This window comes from Chionomys nivalis, chromosome 4 (assembly GCF_950005125.1).
Source record: "Chionomys nivalis chromosome 4, mChiNiv1.1, whole genome shotgun sequence".
NCBI lineage: Eukaryota > Metazoa > Chordata > Mammalia > Rodentia > Cricetidae > Chionomys > Chionomys nivalis.
This window is the reverse complement of record NC_080089.1, coordinates 120047000-120059445: the sequence shown is the minus strand read 5'-3', so window position 1 is coordinate 120059445 and position 12446 is coordinate 120047000. Positions and strand designations below refer to the sequence as shown.

The 12446-nt window shown below is 43.4% G+C and overlaps 1 protein-coding gene across 2 annotated transcripts in view; it reads left to right on the top strand.

Moving 5' to 3' along the window:
• The first annotated feature begins 1798 nt into the window (after positions 1 to 1798).
• LOC130873862 (zinc finger protein 431-like) overlaps positions 1799 to 12446 on the top strand; it is a 30652-nt gene continuing 20004 nt past the window's right edge. For both annotated transcript variants that reach the window (XM_057768857.1, XM_057768856.1), the window contains exon 1: positions 1799 to 1882. In XM_057768857.1, the coding sequence (XP_057624840.1) occupies positions 1856 to 1882 (27 nt within the window). In that variant the 5' untranslated portion in view covers positions 1799 to 1855. The remainder of the gene's footprint in view (positions 1883 to 12446) is intronic.

Sequence of the window (12446 nt, the reverse complement as noted above, 5' to 3'; positions counted from 1 at the left end):
GGATCTTGGTTTATTAATACATATTTAAGATTGATTTTGTTACACTGTGTATATGCAATTCTGCTCTTGTTTAAAGAATTCTGTTTGGGCAGCTCATTTAAAATGTAATGTATAATTAAGAAATACAGATTAATAGATAGCCTGTCATTTGAGCCACCTGCTTTTTCGAGTGCTTCTGTCCTTCCAGGTGGTCCCGATAGGTGTGCAGCCCTGCACAGACCTTACAGTAGTGCATGAAAGGCGACTTAGGGCCCTCTTTGAACTTTGGCAGCCAGTCCAGGGATGGCGGCACATCACTAGTAAAGCTGGGGTCTCAGGGTCTAAGGCCTGGTGGTCCAGGTCCACTGTTGCTTCTGCAGGACCCACTGGGACTTTGGTAGGTGGTCCCAGCAATGGGAACTTGGGCCTGGCTGGCAGAGTAAGGCTGTAGCTGGCTGCTCCAATATGTCCTCACAATTCCTGATCCCCTTTGACTCTCCGGAGGCAGCAGGCAGGTGGATGCAGCAGTAGCCACAGGGAGTGGCCCCTGGGGCCAGCTGTTGATGTGGAGTCCTGGCTAGCATGCAACTGGGAACACCTATATCCCACTGGCACTCCTCCTTTGGGTGCAGGCGCTGGCTGGCAGTGCTCTCTGTTCCAGGAGTAGACTGCATTGTGTAACTGGCCCCAGCCGCTGGGACTCGGAAAGCGATGATGGCTGGGGGCTGTGCAAGGCCTGAAGAGTCACTGGCTGCTATGTCCACATCTTCCCCAAGCTCACTTTGAGCCTGAGGTCGTGCTGAGTGTGGACTTGCCAGGGCTGCTGGCGTAGCTGGTGCATAGCTTCATGCTGCTGCTGCCGGTGGATGTCCTTGGCTACCTGGGGTTGATCTTCAGTTGGTTGCTGCTGGTGCTTGGTCTTCTTGTTTGGTGCCACGGGGAGCCTTGGCCTCAAGGCCAGCATCCTGTGCTATGCACTGGTGATGTTGGAGGATGAGGGGTGAGCAGTGCACCTGGGGGTGAGCGCCTGCAATCTGTCCACCTGGGTTCATTTTCCAGACACCGAAAGAATAGAATGGCTAAATAAGATGGTAAAGCACATGTGGCCCTTTATTTGTCAAATTATAGAGACGTTCATTCAAGAAACCATAAAACAGACTGTGCGGGGAGCAAATGCCCACCTCAGCACCTTCAGTTTCACAAAAATGAACATGGGTCAACAGCCCTTTAGAGCCAAGAAAACTTCGAATGCAATGGAACCATCATCCAGCCTTCTGGTGGGAGACAGAGCTGTTATGTTTTCTTATCTGATTGCTGCATTTGTCTCCTGGTTCTCTGAAGAACCTGTGACTCACGGGTCAAAAGTACCTTCTCTTCACCTGAAGCCAGAGAACAAACATATCCTTCTGTGTCCTAAAATCTCTCTTTCCAATTGTTAATATTCTGGGCGCCCTTCCACCTGTGTGACAGGAAATCACTCCACTCCACATTGAGGAAAGGGTCCTGCAATCTAATCACAAAGTGTCCAGGAGGAAAATGCAGAGTGCCCGTGGAACGCAGGAAGATAGCACAGTCAGCAACTGGAGCCAGGAGCAAGTGTTATTGAAATGCGTATCTCTGCAGATTCGGAAAAAATCTGGGTCTGGGGTGGAAGGCAAGATCAGGACCCGTTGTGCTGTGTCTTTAAGAACAATGTAACCCTAAGGGATGTGCTCTCAACACTAGCCAATCAGGGCCTCCAGGCCGAACTGCCAGTCAGAAGTAGTGCAGGGCACTTCCGGGAGTCAGGTTGCCGGTTTGGCTTTGTAGAGGAGTTGGTGCCAGTGTTTTCGTGTGCCGCGCTGCGAGTGCTGCTGCAGGGTGCTGTGAGGGGGCCATGGGCGATCTGGGAAGCCACGACATGGTGAGGGAAGGGCTGCTGTCCCCAGATGGAAAGACCGAATGGGAGGTGCGGGAGCCGGTGTGGCGGGTCCTCCCCGGGACAGGACCTGGTTAGGAATCTGCAGTCAGATTCCCTGTCCTGCGAGTTCCCATGCGGTCTGCGAGACTCCTTGGACTCAGGCACAGGCCTCTGAATAATTTTGCTGTGTGGGTTGCATCTATTCAGAGCATTGTGAGCACGGAGCTGTGTGTAGAAAAGTATTTTTAGTTAACAACAATGTGCTTTCGGTGCTTCTGTGGAAGACAGGTTGCCAAACCTGGAGAGGCCTACTTTCTCCTGTATCTTCTAGACGTTAAGCATTTTGCATTTAACCTTTATGTGTAAGATCCATTCAGTTAATTTTGTGGAGGTCGTAAAAGGTATGCATTGTGTTGGGTAGCACTCCACTACTTAGCTGATGTAGAGGAGTAGAACTGATGATATAAAGAAATTACTAATGCTTAGTAGATGGTAAATTTCACACGGTAGAATTTAGCTAAGGGAAGGTTGCCCCTAAAACATCCCAAAGATAGAGATGCTAGATATACTTTTTTTTTAAACCAGGACTGCCCCGATATTTGGCTCCAAACCGTTACAAAGAAGCCACCCCTGATTTACAGTCATTAGGCCCATCTCTGTATCAAAGAACAGTCCTCTAACAAGCTGCTCAAGGTGGCATTACTGGGTCATAACCAACCTTAAGGGCTGGTGTGCTTTAAAGCTCTGGTTTTCTTCTTGAGAAAAGCAGAGTTCTGAGGGATGGGAAATGCGACACCAGGTGACAAGTGCTCAAAGGATAAAACACGGTTGTGTTGAGGACTGGTCTGGGATGATCATAAAGGCCCCCAAGCAGGGAGGAGAAACATTCTTGGAAGAGAGTATAACAGCCTGGTGCAAAGGCCTTGGGAGCTTTCCTGTAAAGGCCTTGATGACCTGAGAATAAAACAGAGCACCTCTAAAATGAGGAAAACAGAGGTGGTAATGGTCTGGGACAGGGCCTTTGTGGAGGGGTTGCTTCTGATCCCTAGAACCCAAGATTTTCCACCAAGTGGAGCTATCAGTCCCAAGGCACTGTCAACTTAGTATTGTTCTTGAAATACCCTGTGTTCCCGTTGTGCAGAATTGTTTGGTTAGCCTCCTCCTGAATTTGTCCCATTGTGTGATAGCTTCTGCTGACTTCATAGAAATTCCCCATTTCCTTCCACTGTCCCCCTCCTGGAAGTAGTGTACAAGAAGGTATTCTTACAAAGCTTACTTGGCATGAAACAAAGCTTGTGTAAGACCTTCCACCCTAGCTTTTATCTTTTCTACCTTCTGCTTGCTCTGTCTTTCCCATTCACTGGCACCTTTACCTCAGGACCCAGTCACTGAAGAATGACCTGTCGTATCAAGTCACTGGTGTACTTCAGAAATAATTCTGGCAATATCTTTGCTGTGTAACTCCCATCTCCTAGACTTGCAGTCTCCTTTCCCTCTTTAATAATTGTTCAAAGCATAACCTGGAGCGTGAACCTAAAAGAAACTTAAGGATGATAGCATGTGTGGAATGCAAAATCTGTCTAGGCTGGCACCTTTTTGAGCATTAGCCAAAGATAGATAAATGCTCTCATTAAAGAGAACTTTCTTTATTAATCTCCTAAGTGTCTGGAGTAATTTCTCCTTGGGAAGGCATATTAATTCTAGAACAACTGAACTCCCACTCTTTTGGAAAATGCATTTCTGAGACAAGCTCTCTTCTGTTGACTCAGGTGGCCTTCATTTCAGACTGTTCCATTCTAGGCCAATGACCTTGTTGTCCTTTATATTCTCCCTCCAAAATTCTTAAATGACCGTACCACCTCAGAGTTTTAAATTTTTTCATTTGCGTAATGTAGTTGACTGTTCATTGCGCTTACAGGAAAAGGATTTGCATGTGGAACATTTCTGCCTTCAGACCAGAGTTGGAGGAATTGTGTACACTGTAGGGGGGCGGGGAGACGGGGACAGAGTAGGCAGTTAACTGCTGGAGTCTTATCAGTTTTTGTAACATTTGCTTTATGTACATTATTTCTCTTATTTGTTTCTGTTCTTCAATGTTTCTTGGTCATTAAGAATTTTATTCCTTTTTTCTCAAGTGTTATCAATTTATTTAATTCTGTTTAGAGCAATATTACCCATAGCTATGAAGTTGAGAATTGAGAATTGCTTTGAACAAACACCTAATCCTGCTTCTGCTGCCCAGTGCTGGAAAGACAGTGCTGCAGCTCCTTCCAGGGTGTGCCTTGACAGCTCAGTGAGAAGGATAAGAGACACCAGTGAATGTGTGTCCTCCAATATCTCTGATTTTTACTGGGGAGTTGATCTCATTGACTAGCTTTGAAGCTGGTGTAATCACAGTACAGAAAGAGAGGGGCAGGAAGGAGTGGGAGAGCTTTCTTGCTTTGGCAGTATTTGATATTAGCAATGTGGAGTCGGGTAATCAATTTTAGATGCTCCAAAAATGTCCTGGCTGGCCATTTCTTGAGGTCCACAGACCAAGGCAATCAAGAATCTGGGTAAAGGACTGAACTTATCATGTAACCAAATTACTGCAGTTACATTAGTTCAACCAAAGTAGAGGATCTTTGTAAAAAGTTGTGGCCCTGCCTAACAGTACTGTTATTTTCCAGATTTAAGATGTACAGGCTGAGAGAAAAGGTGTGCGCAATCCTTGGTGTTCTCTCATACAAATCCCTAGTCTCTGGAGTACACGGCCCTAAAGCCTTGTTTTAAATTTTCCAATAATTATTTGAGATAAAAACTACATCATACCTATAGTCTCTTTCTTGCCTCTAAGCCCTATCATGACTCCTCATTGTTTTTAATTCATGGCCTGTTTGTTGCCTTAACAACAATCAGTGTTTGAATGTGAGCTATGTTTGGCTGCAGGATTCCCCAGCTAAGAAGCAATGGGTTGGCTGCACTGAACAGTGAGTGTATAATAGAATGTGCACAAAAAAGACCTTGTACTTGGCCGAGGAATAGGAAGTGTACTTGGAAAATGGAAGAATGTCAATTAAAAACAAACCTTCAAGTTGGGCGGTGGTGGCACATGCCTTTAATCCCAGCACGCAGGAGGCAGAGGCAGGTGGATCTCTGTGAGTTAGAGGCCAGCCTAGTCTACAAGAGCTAGTCCCAGGATAGGCTCCAAAGCTACAGAGAAGCCTGTTTCAGAAAACAAAACAACAACAAAAATAAAAAATAAAAACTTTCTAGACAAGAGCCCTGTTTGCTGGGCTCTAGCTGGGAAGGTCTGTGCTGTGTGAGTCATTTGATCTCTGTTCACCCAGTATGGTAGCTGCTAATATTCTGAGGCCCAGCTGGGTGGCCCTAGCTTGTTCTTTTCATGATTCTTCTATGTTTCTGCTGTAGGAAGTTGTAAGGAAGACCACAAGCCATGCCATGGTGAATGTGGGGTTTCCAGAGCAGGTCTACTGCATTGTCATTTCTGCTGAGACTTCAATGGGCCATGAGCCAGACCGTGATTCTGTTGGTCTTCTGCTAACCTTGGCAGTGGCCCTTGTTCTCTAAGCCTCCCTGTGTGGAATTTTCTGGGCAGGGGGAGGCACAGAAGTTTTGGCATGGGAGGATATGATGCATGTAATATCACTGTCCAGGGTGCAGTCGTTGCTTGTGGTGTGTGGTAGGAAAATGAATTGGAAAATGATGGTCTAGTTTCTAGACATTCTGAATATTGCATTCCACTGTCAGGTTTGGCTTATAAGTGTTACAAATAGTTTAGCACCTGATAGAAAGAGGTGATGTGGATCATCCTTCAGCAAACCACCATGGTGTGATTCAGTGAAGTTCAGTTCCAGAGGACAAAGGGGGGTTTCTGATCTGCAGAGATTTCTCAAGCGTCCATGGTGCTGGGCAGGTAGATAGGGCAGATTTCACCTCTTGTGCAATCCATTTGGCAAGAAGCAGATTTTAAATTATTTTTCTGTGTTGTTTTTCTATTGGGCATCAGTGGGGATGGGTTTACCTGAAACTACAAGGAACTATAGGGGGCTATAAATCCATAGCAAGAGATCACCTCTGTTTGCAGAGAGAGCCCTAGAGCATGGGGCTTCTGTCTTTAGAATAAATATCAGTAGCTGGAGGGTTAGAAACATAAGAGTTCATTTTGAGTTAATTTTGTGGAAGTTGTGAAGTCTGTTTTTATTTAATTTCTATACAGATAGAATCATAGAGAGCTAACTGACATTAGTTCAGATCACACTTTTCCTGACTGAGTTTCCTTTGGTCTTATGATTAAAAGTTGACTATATTTTCCTGCCTTTGTTCTTGGCTTTTTCTCTCCGTGCCCTTTTTTCTTTCACAAATATTCTACACATTCTTGATTGTTATAGTATTGTGGTAAGTATAGAAGTCATACTATGTCAATCTCTGTACTATTTTTTCACAATCCCATTGAACAGTCTGAGTGTTTCCACTGTGATTGAACGATCGGCTTTCCTGTTATAAATTGTTGGGAAATTTCTTTGGATTGCATTCAATTCATGCTGCAAATTTACCGTACACAGCATCCTATATTTATGCATCGTATTCCCAAGGATTATTTATTTATTTAGGTTTTGTTCTTGTTCTTAATCTGTGAGACTTTTGGTTTATTGGGTAAGAAGTGCTATATGTCTTGGTAGGTGGCTCAGCACATATTCTTGAGATGACCTGAGTTCAGATACCAACACTCAAATTGGGGATCTTATAACTATCTCCTAATCCCCTTTTATTCTCTATCTTTTTTATTGATTTTTATTGAGCTCTACATTTTTCTCTGCTCCCCTCCCTCCCCCTTCAACACTCCCCCAAGGTCCCTATTGTTCTTCTCTTCATCTGTTCTGTTCGTCTTCTCTTCTTAGTCTCCTTCGTCTTCGTCTTCTTCGTCGCGACTCGAGGGAAAGGAGGACGCAAGACATAACAAAACTCGGCGCGCGGTTTATTGTGGTGTGCAGGAGAGAAGGGGAAAAAGAGAAAGAACAGACGGCATTTCAGCCTTTTAAAGGGTCCCCCATGTGCGTGCGTCAAGCGCCACGTTCTGCGCCTGCGCAGCCTTTGCGTGGAACGCTAGGGGCTCCTGGGAAATGTAGTTCCCCAGGCGAGCCACGCGCAGGGGCCTTCTGGGGAATAACACCTATGCTCCCAATTTACTCAGGAGATCTTGTCTTTTTCGACTTCCTATTTCCCATGTAGATGTTTAAACATAAAGCAAAGAAAACCAGCCTACAAACCACAATCCCCAGAATTTAGACAACAATGAGGACACTAAGAGAGACTTACATGGGAAATAGGAATAAAAGGGGACTAGGAGATAGGATTCAGGTACATTGGGTTATTCCACTTTTTTTGTATTTGTTGAGATTTGTTTTTTAACCGAGTATGTGGTCAGCTTTTGAGAAGGTTCCATGAGATGCTGAGAAGAGGTATATTCTTTCCTGTTTGGATGGAATATTCTCTAGATGTCTGTTAAGTCCGTTTGATTCATAACATCTGTTAATTCTCTTATTTCTCTGTTCATGTTTTTGTCTGACTGACCTGTTCAGTGGTGAGAGGGGAGTGTTGAAGTCTCCCACTATTAGTGTGTGGGGTTTAATGTATGATTTAAGCTTTAGAAATATTTCTTTTACATATGAGGGTGCACTTGTATTTGGGGCATAGATGTTCAGTATTGAGATTTCCTCTTGATGGATTTTTCCTGTGACTAATATAAAATGACCTTCTTTGTCTCTTTTGACTGATTTTAGCTTGAAATCTATTTTGTTAGATATTAGGATAGCTACACCAGCTTGTTTCTTAGGTCCATTTGATTGATATATTTTTTTCCCAACTTGTTACTCTGAGACGATGCCTGTCTTTGAGGTTGAGGTATGTTTCTTGTATGCAGAAAAAGGATGGATTCTGTTTTCATATCTAGTCTGTTAGCTTGTGTCTTTTTATAGGTGAGTTGAGTCCATTTACATTAAGGGATATTAATGACCAGTGATTGCTATCTCCTGTTAATTTAGTTTTCATTGTTGGTGATGTTAACTTGTGCATTTTTTCCTTCTTTGGGATTTGATGCTGTGAGACCATTAATTGTCTGTGTTTTTGTTGGTGTAGCCAACTTCCTTGGGTTGGAGTTTTCCTTCTAGTATTTTGTGTAGGGCTGGGTTTGTGGCTAGGAATTGGTGAAATCTAGATTTGTCATGGAATACCTTGTTTTGTCCTTCTATGGTGATTGAAAGTTTTGCTGGGTATAGTAGTCTGGGCTGGCATCTGTGGTCTCTTAATGTCTGCATAATGCTTGACCACGACCTTCTGGCTTTCATTGTCTCCAATGAGAAGTCAGGTGTAATTCTGATAGGTCTACCTTTATATGTTACTTGGTCTTTTTCCTTTGCAGCTCTTAATATTCTTTCTTTATGTTTAGTGTTTTGGTTATTATTAGGTTTTACTGGTGTTGTATTGCTCTTTGCGGTGTTGCATGTGTTCTTACCTTTTCTACTTATCTTTTCCTCTAATAGGTGTGATTGGGGCTGCCTGAGATTCTGTTGAATAATCTTCTAGGTGCCAGTGAATCCAAAGCTCAGATGGTTGTTCCTTGTGGTACAGTCACTGTCACAGTTCTAGTTACCCCATTGGTTACTCCGTGTTCCTGGAGATAGCTCAGTGCTCTGCTTCCTTGGAGTTTGCTGTCTCAGGCCTACTTTGGCCTAGGTTGCTGACTTTGTGGTCTGGAACCCCTTCTGCAAAAGTCCATGACTTGGAGTTGCACCTGGAACAGTTTCTGGCTCCGGCCTACTGCCTCGGAGGTCCCAGGCTCAGGTGTGCCTGGGATAGCAGAGGACCTGCTTACTCCCTCAGAGGTCCCAGACCCATGCTCAGACCTGCAGAGGTTCTAGGTTCCTGCCTATTCCCTTTGATGTCCCAGACCAATGCTCAGATCCACAGAGGTCCTGGCTCAGGCCTAGTTCCTGCCCAGACCCACCAGAGTCCTGGCTTAGGTCTACTCCCTTGAAGTATATATACTTCCCATTTCCTGGTATATCAGTGTTTTCCAGATGTTACTATCTTCATGTTTAGGTTTTTGCTGATTAAGTGATTGATATCATTAATATCCTGTCTTTGGATATTTAAACCTCTTGTATATTATTGTCTCTCTTTCCTAATGAGACTCAGCTGTCAGTGTCACACATAGCTGAGGGGACATCAATTGAGGGGGTGGCTAGATCAGAATATCTGGTTGCTGTTTCTGAGAGAGACTGTGTTGATTATGATTGATGTGAGGAGGCTCTTCCCCTGAGTTGGTAATATCTCTAAGCAAGTGAGCCTGGACTGGATAAGAGAGGTAACTGAGCATGAGGCAGTGACAGAGCAAGAGAGAAAGCCAGGAAACAGTGTTTGCCCATGTTTTGCCTTCAGTTATTTGCTTGATTTTCTATCCTATAAGCTCCTATAAGGAGGGGTTGTAACCTAGGGGTACCCACCAAATAAATCGGTTCATTGCCTGAATCGCTTTGGGTTAGAGAATTTTATGACAGCAACAGAGAAGAAAGTTGGAACAAAAAAATGGTACCTCAAATGTTATTTTGTTGCTGCAAAGGACCTGGGAATATTGACTTTTGGAGGAATGTTGAAGATATTAGGACTTTAGATGGCAAAAACCATAGAAAGCTGTTCACAGAGCTTAATCAGCTGTTCTGGTAGGACCTGGAAGATTGGAATGTTGAGAGTAATGGCAGACAGTGGAGGTCAAAGTCATAGGATTTTAGTGGGCAATAGGCTTCATAGTATTTTAGTGGGCAATAGGCTCTACAGGGAACCATGGATTTGACCTGGCTTACCTGCCTTGAGAGATATTTATCATAGGTTTGTCCCGGTTAAACTCCATGGCTCCTGGGGCATAGTGTGCCTTCCAGTGTCTGAGAGAGTGATGTAACCCAATGGCAGTGAAGCATTCAGGTTGCTTTGTGTTTTTATGGTTCATTAGTAGTCAAGGAAGCAAGGAAGGTTAATGGTACAATTGGTATTAGACATTAATTTTGTGTACTGTGTATAGCTTGCAAACTTTCTTGTGTCGTGGCAACTACAATTGTATTGATTTGGAAATTGTTATTATGTTCTGTTTCTGATAAGGCTATAAAACATGTGGCTGCTGTCAATAAAACAATCAGAGCCTCCTCCCCTTGCTGTGTGTGGCCACTCTAACCAGAGACTGGCTTCATTCCTCATGGCTTTATCAGGTGACCATTTCCTGGTAAGTAAGCACAGGCGCTTATAATACTCCACAAATACAGGTCATTTGTATTATATTTTGGCCCCCAATTTTTTTTATTCTCTCCATGTCCCAAGAAAGTGAGTAAGGCAGTATTAAAGAGTAATGGGCTGATTTCTTAGAGAAAATATTGCTTCTGTTAGATGGCTATTACTGATGACTCATTGAGGTCTACAGTGAAAAACAAGTGGACTTAGAAAGAAATGAAAAGTCTGTGTTTTGTAGAGAAAGACAGAAGTAGGTAGTTTCATATGGCAGTCAAGTGGTGAAAAAGAGGCAGGAATTTTCAAGGAGATTAACACCATTAAAGAAAAGATACTTGCTCTGAATTAGAAGCCTAGGAAGGTGTCCCAGTGGTGAGACTCCATTCAGCTAAGTCTTTAATTTATGGAAGGAGTAGGGAAAGTAGGCTTCCTAGTCCTGGGAAGCAACTTCATACAGAACCTGCAACAACTGTAGTCCACAATTGGTAAGGTCCATCAAAACATGGCAAAATCACCTATATTGTATTGATTCTGGAAATGAGAAAGTTGCGAAATGTGAAGGTCTTGAATTCTTCTTCTGTGGTCAGTTCATCACTAATATACCCATCTGTGTTTGGCAGAGTCAGAGCCTTAGTAAGGGAAGTGTGAGAGTTCAATATATGAAGCTGTGAAGATGAAAGTGGGTTGAATTTGAGACCACAGGATGTTCAGATAACCAAACTATGAGACATCTGCCGTGGATAGCTACATATGGGGTGTGAAAGTAACAAAAGAGAGAGAGTTATGAAAAGTTGCAGAGATAGAGCCACTTCCCTTTAGAAAAACATAAATCTCTCATAGACATCAACTAGGCGTAGGTTTCTCAGTTAGGGTTTCTATTGTTGTGATGAAACCCCATAACCAAAAGTCAAGTTAGGGAGAAAAGTGTTTATTTGGTTGGCACTTCCAAATTGATGTTCATTACTAAAGGAAGTCAGGACAGAAACACAAACAGGCAGGATCCTGGAGGTGTAGGAGCTGATACAAATGCCATTGAGGAACGCTGCTTACTGGCTTACTTCAAATGACTTGCTCAGCTTCCCTTTTATAGACTGCAGAATCACCAGCACACGGATGGCACTACTCTCAATGGTCTGGGCCCTCCTCCACTGAACAGTAATTGAGAAAATGCCTCACTACTGGATCTCATGAAGGTATTTCCTCAGTTGAGGCTCCTACCTCTGTGATGTCTCTAACTTGGTGTCAAATGACCCAAAACCAACCCAGGCACATGGTATAACAAGTTACAGTAAGACTAGGCACAGTCCATCATATCAAGGCCAGATAAGGCAACCATTTAAGATGAAAAGGGTCCCAGAGCAAGTAAATGAGCCAAAGACACCCTACACACATACTCCCACTTTTAGGTGTCCTAAAAAAATACCAAGTATGTAAACATATCATTATATGCAGAGAACTTAGTACAGACCCCTACATGATCCAAGATTGATGCTTCAGTTTATGTGAGCACTTTTGACCGGGTTACTGAATTCTGTGGGTGTGTTCTCCTTGTGTCCTCAATCCCTCTGACAGCTACAATTCTTCCTCCCCCTTATCAGCATGGGTTCCTGAGTTCCTTCTAATATTTGGCCATGGGTCTCTGCATCTGCCTCCATCAGTTTTTGAATTAGACTTTTCTGAATAAAATTGAGCTAGGTACAATTCTATGTGTATAGCAGAATATTATTAGAAATCATTTCATTGACTTTTTTTTCTTTCTTTCTTTCTTTTATTCTTTTGCTAGTCTTTGGTTTTATCCTAGATCTCTGGGCTATTGAACTTCAGATTCTTGGACATCCAAGCAATGTTTGGCATGGGCTCCTGCTTTTGGAATGGGCCTAAAGTTAGACCTATCATTGTTTGTCCACTCCCACAAGTTCTGAGCCACCAATAAACTGCTTCTTGCAAGTAGGACTTAATTGTAGGTTGAAGGTTTTGTGGCTGGGTTGGTTTCCCAGTCCCAGTACTGAAAACCTTGCCTGACTAGAGAAGGCTATTCAGACTCATTATCCCCCTTTCCTGGGAGTCCTGACCATTGTTGTTTTCATAGAGTCTAAGGAGTATCTGAACAGCTAGCTTTGCTGCTTCTTTTAGAATTAGAAACAAATGGTTCAGTCAATAAGATTTATATTACAGAGGCTGCACTGGGTTTTCATATCAACTTCTAAATGTCTCCCAATTCCAGTAGTTTCCCCCACACTCTCTCCCTTCATCCCTAAATTTAGCCTGTTTTCCCTTATTCCCATGCCCA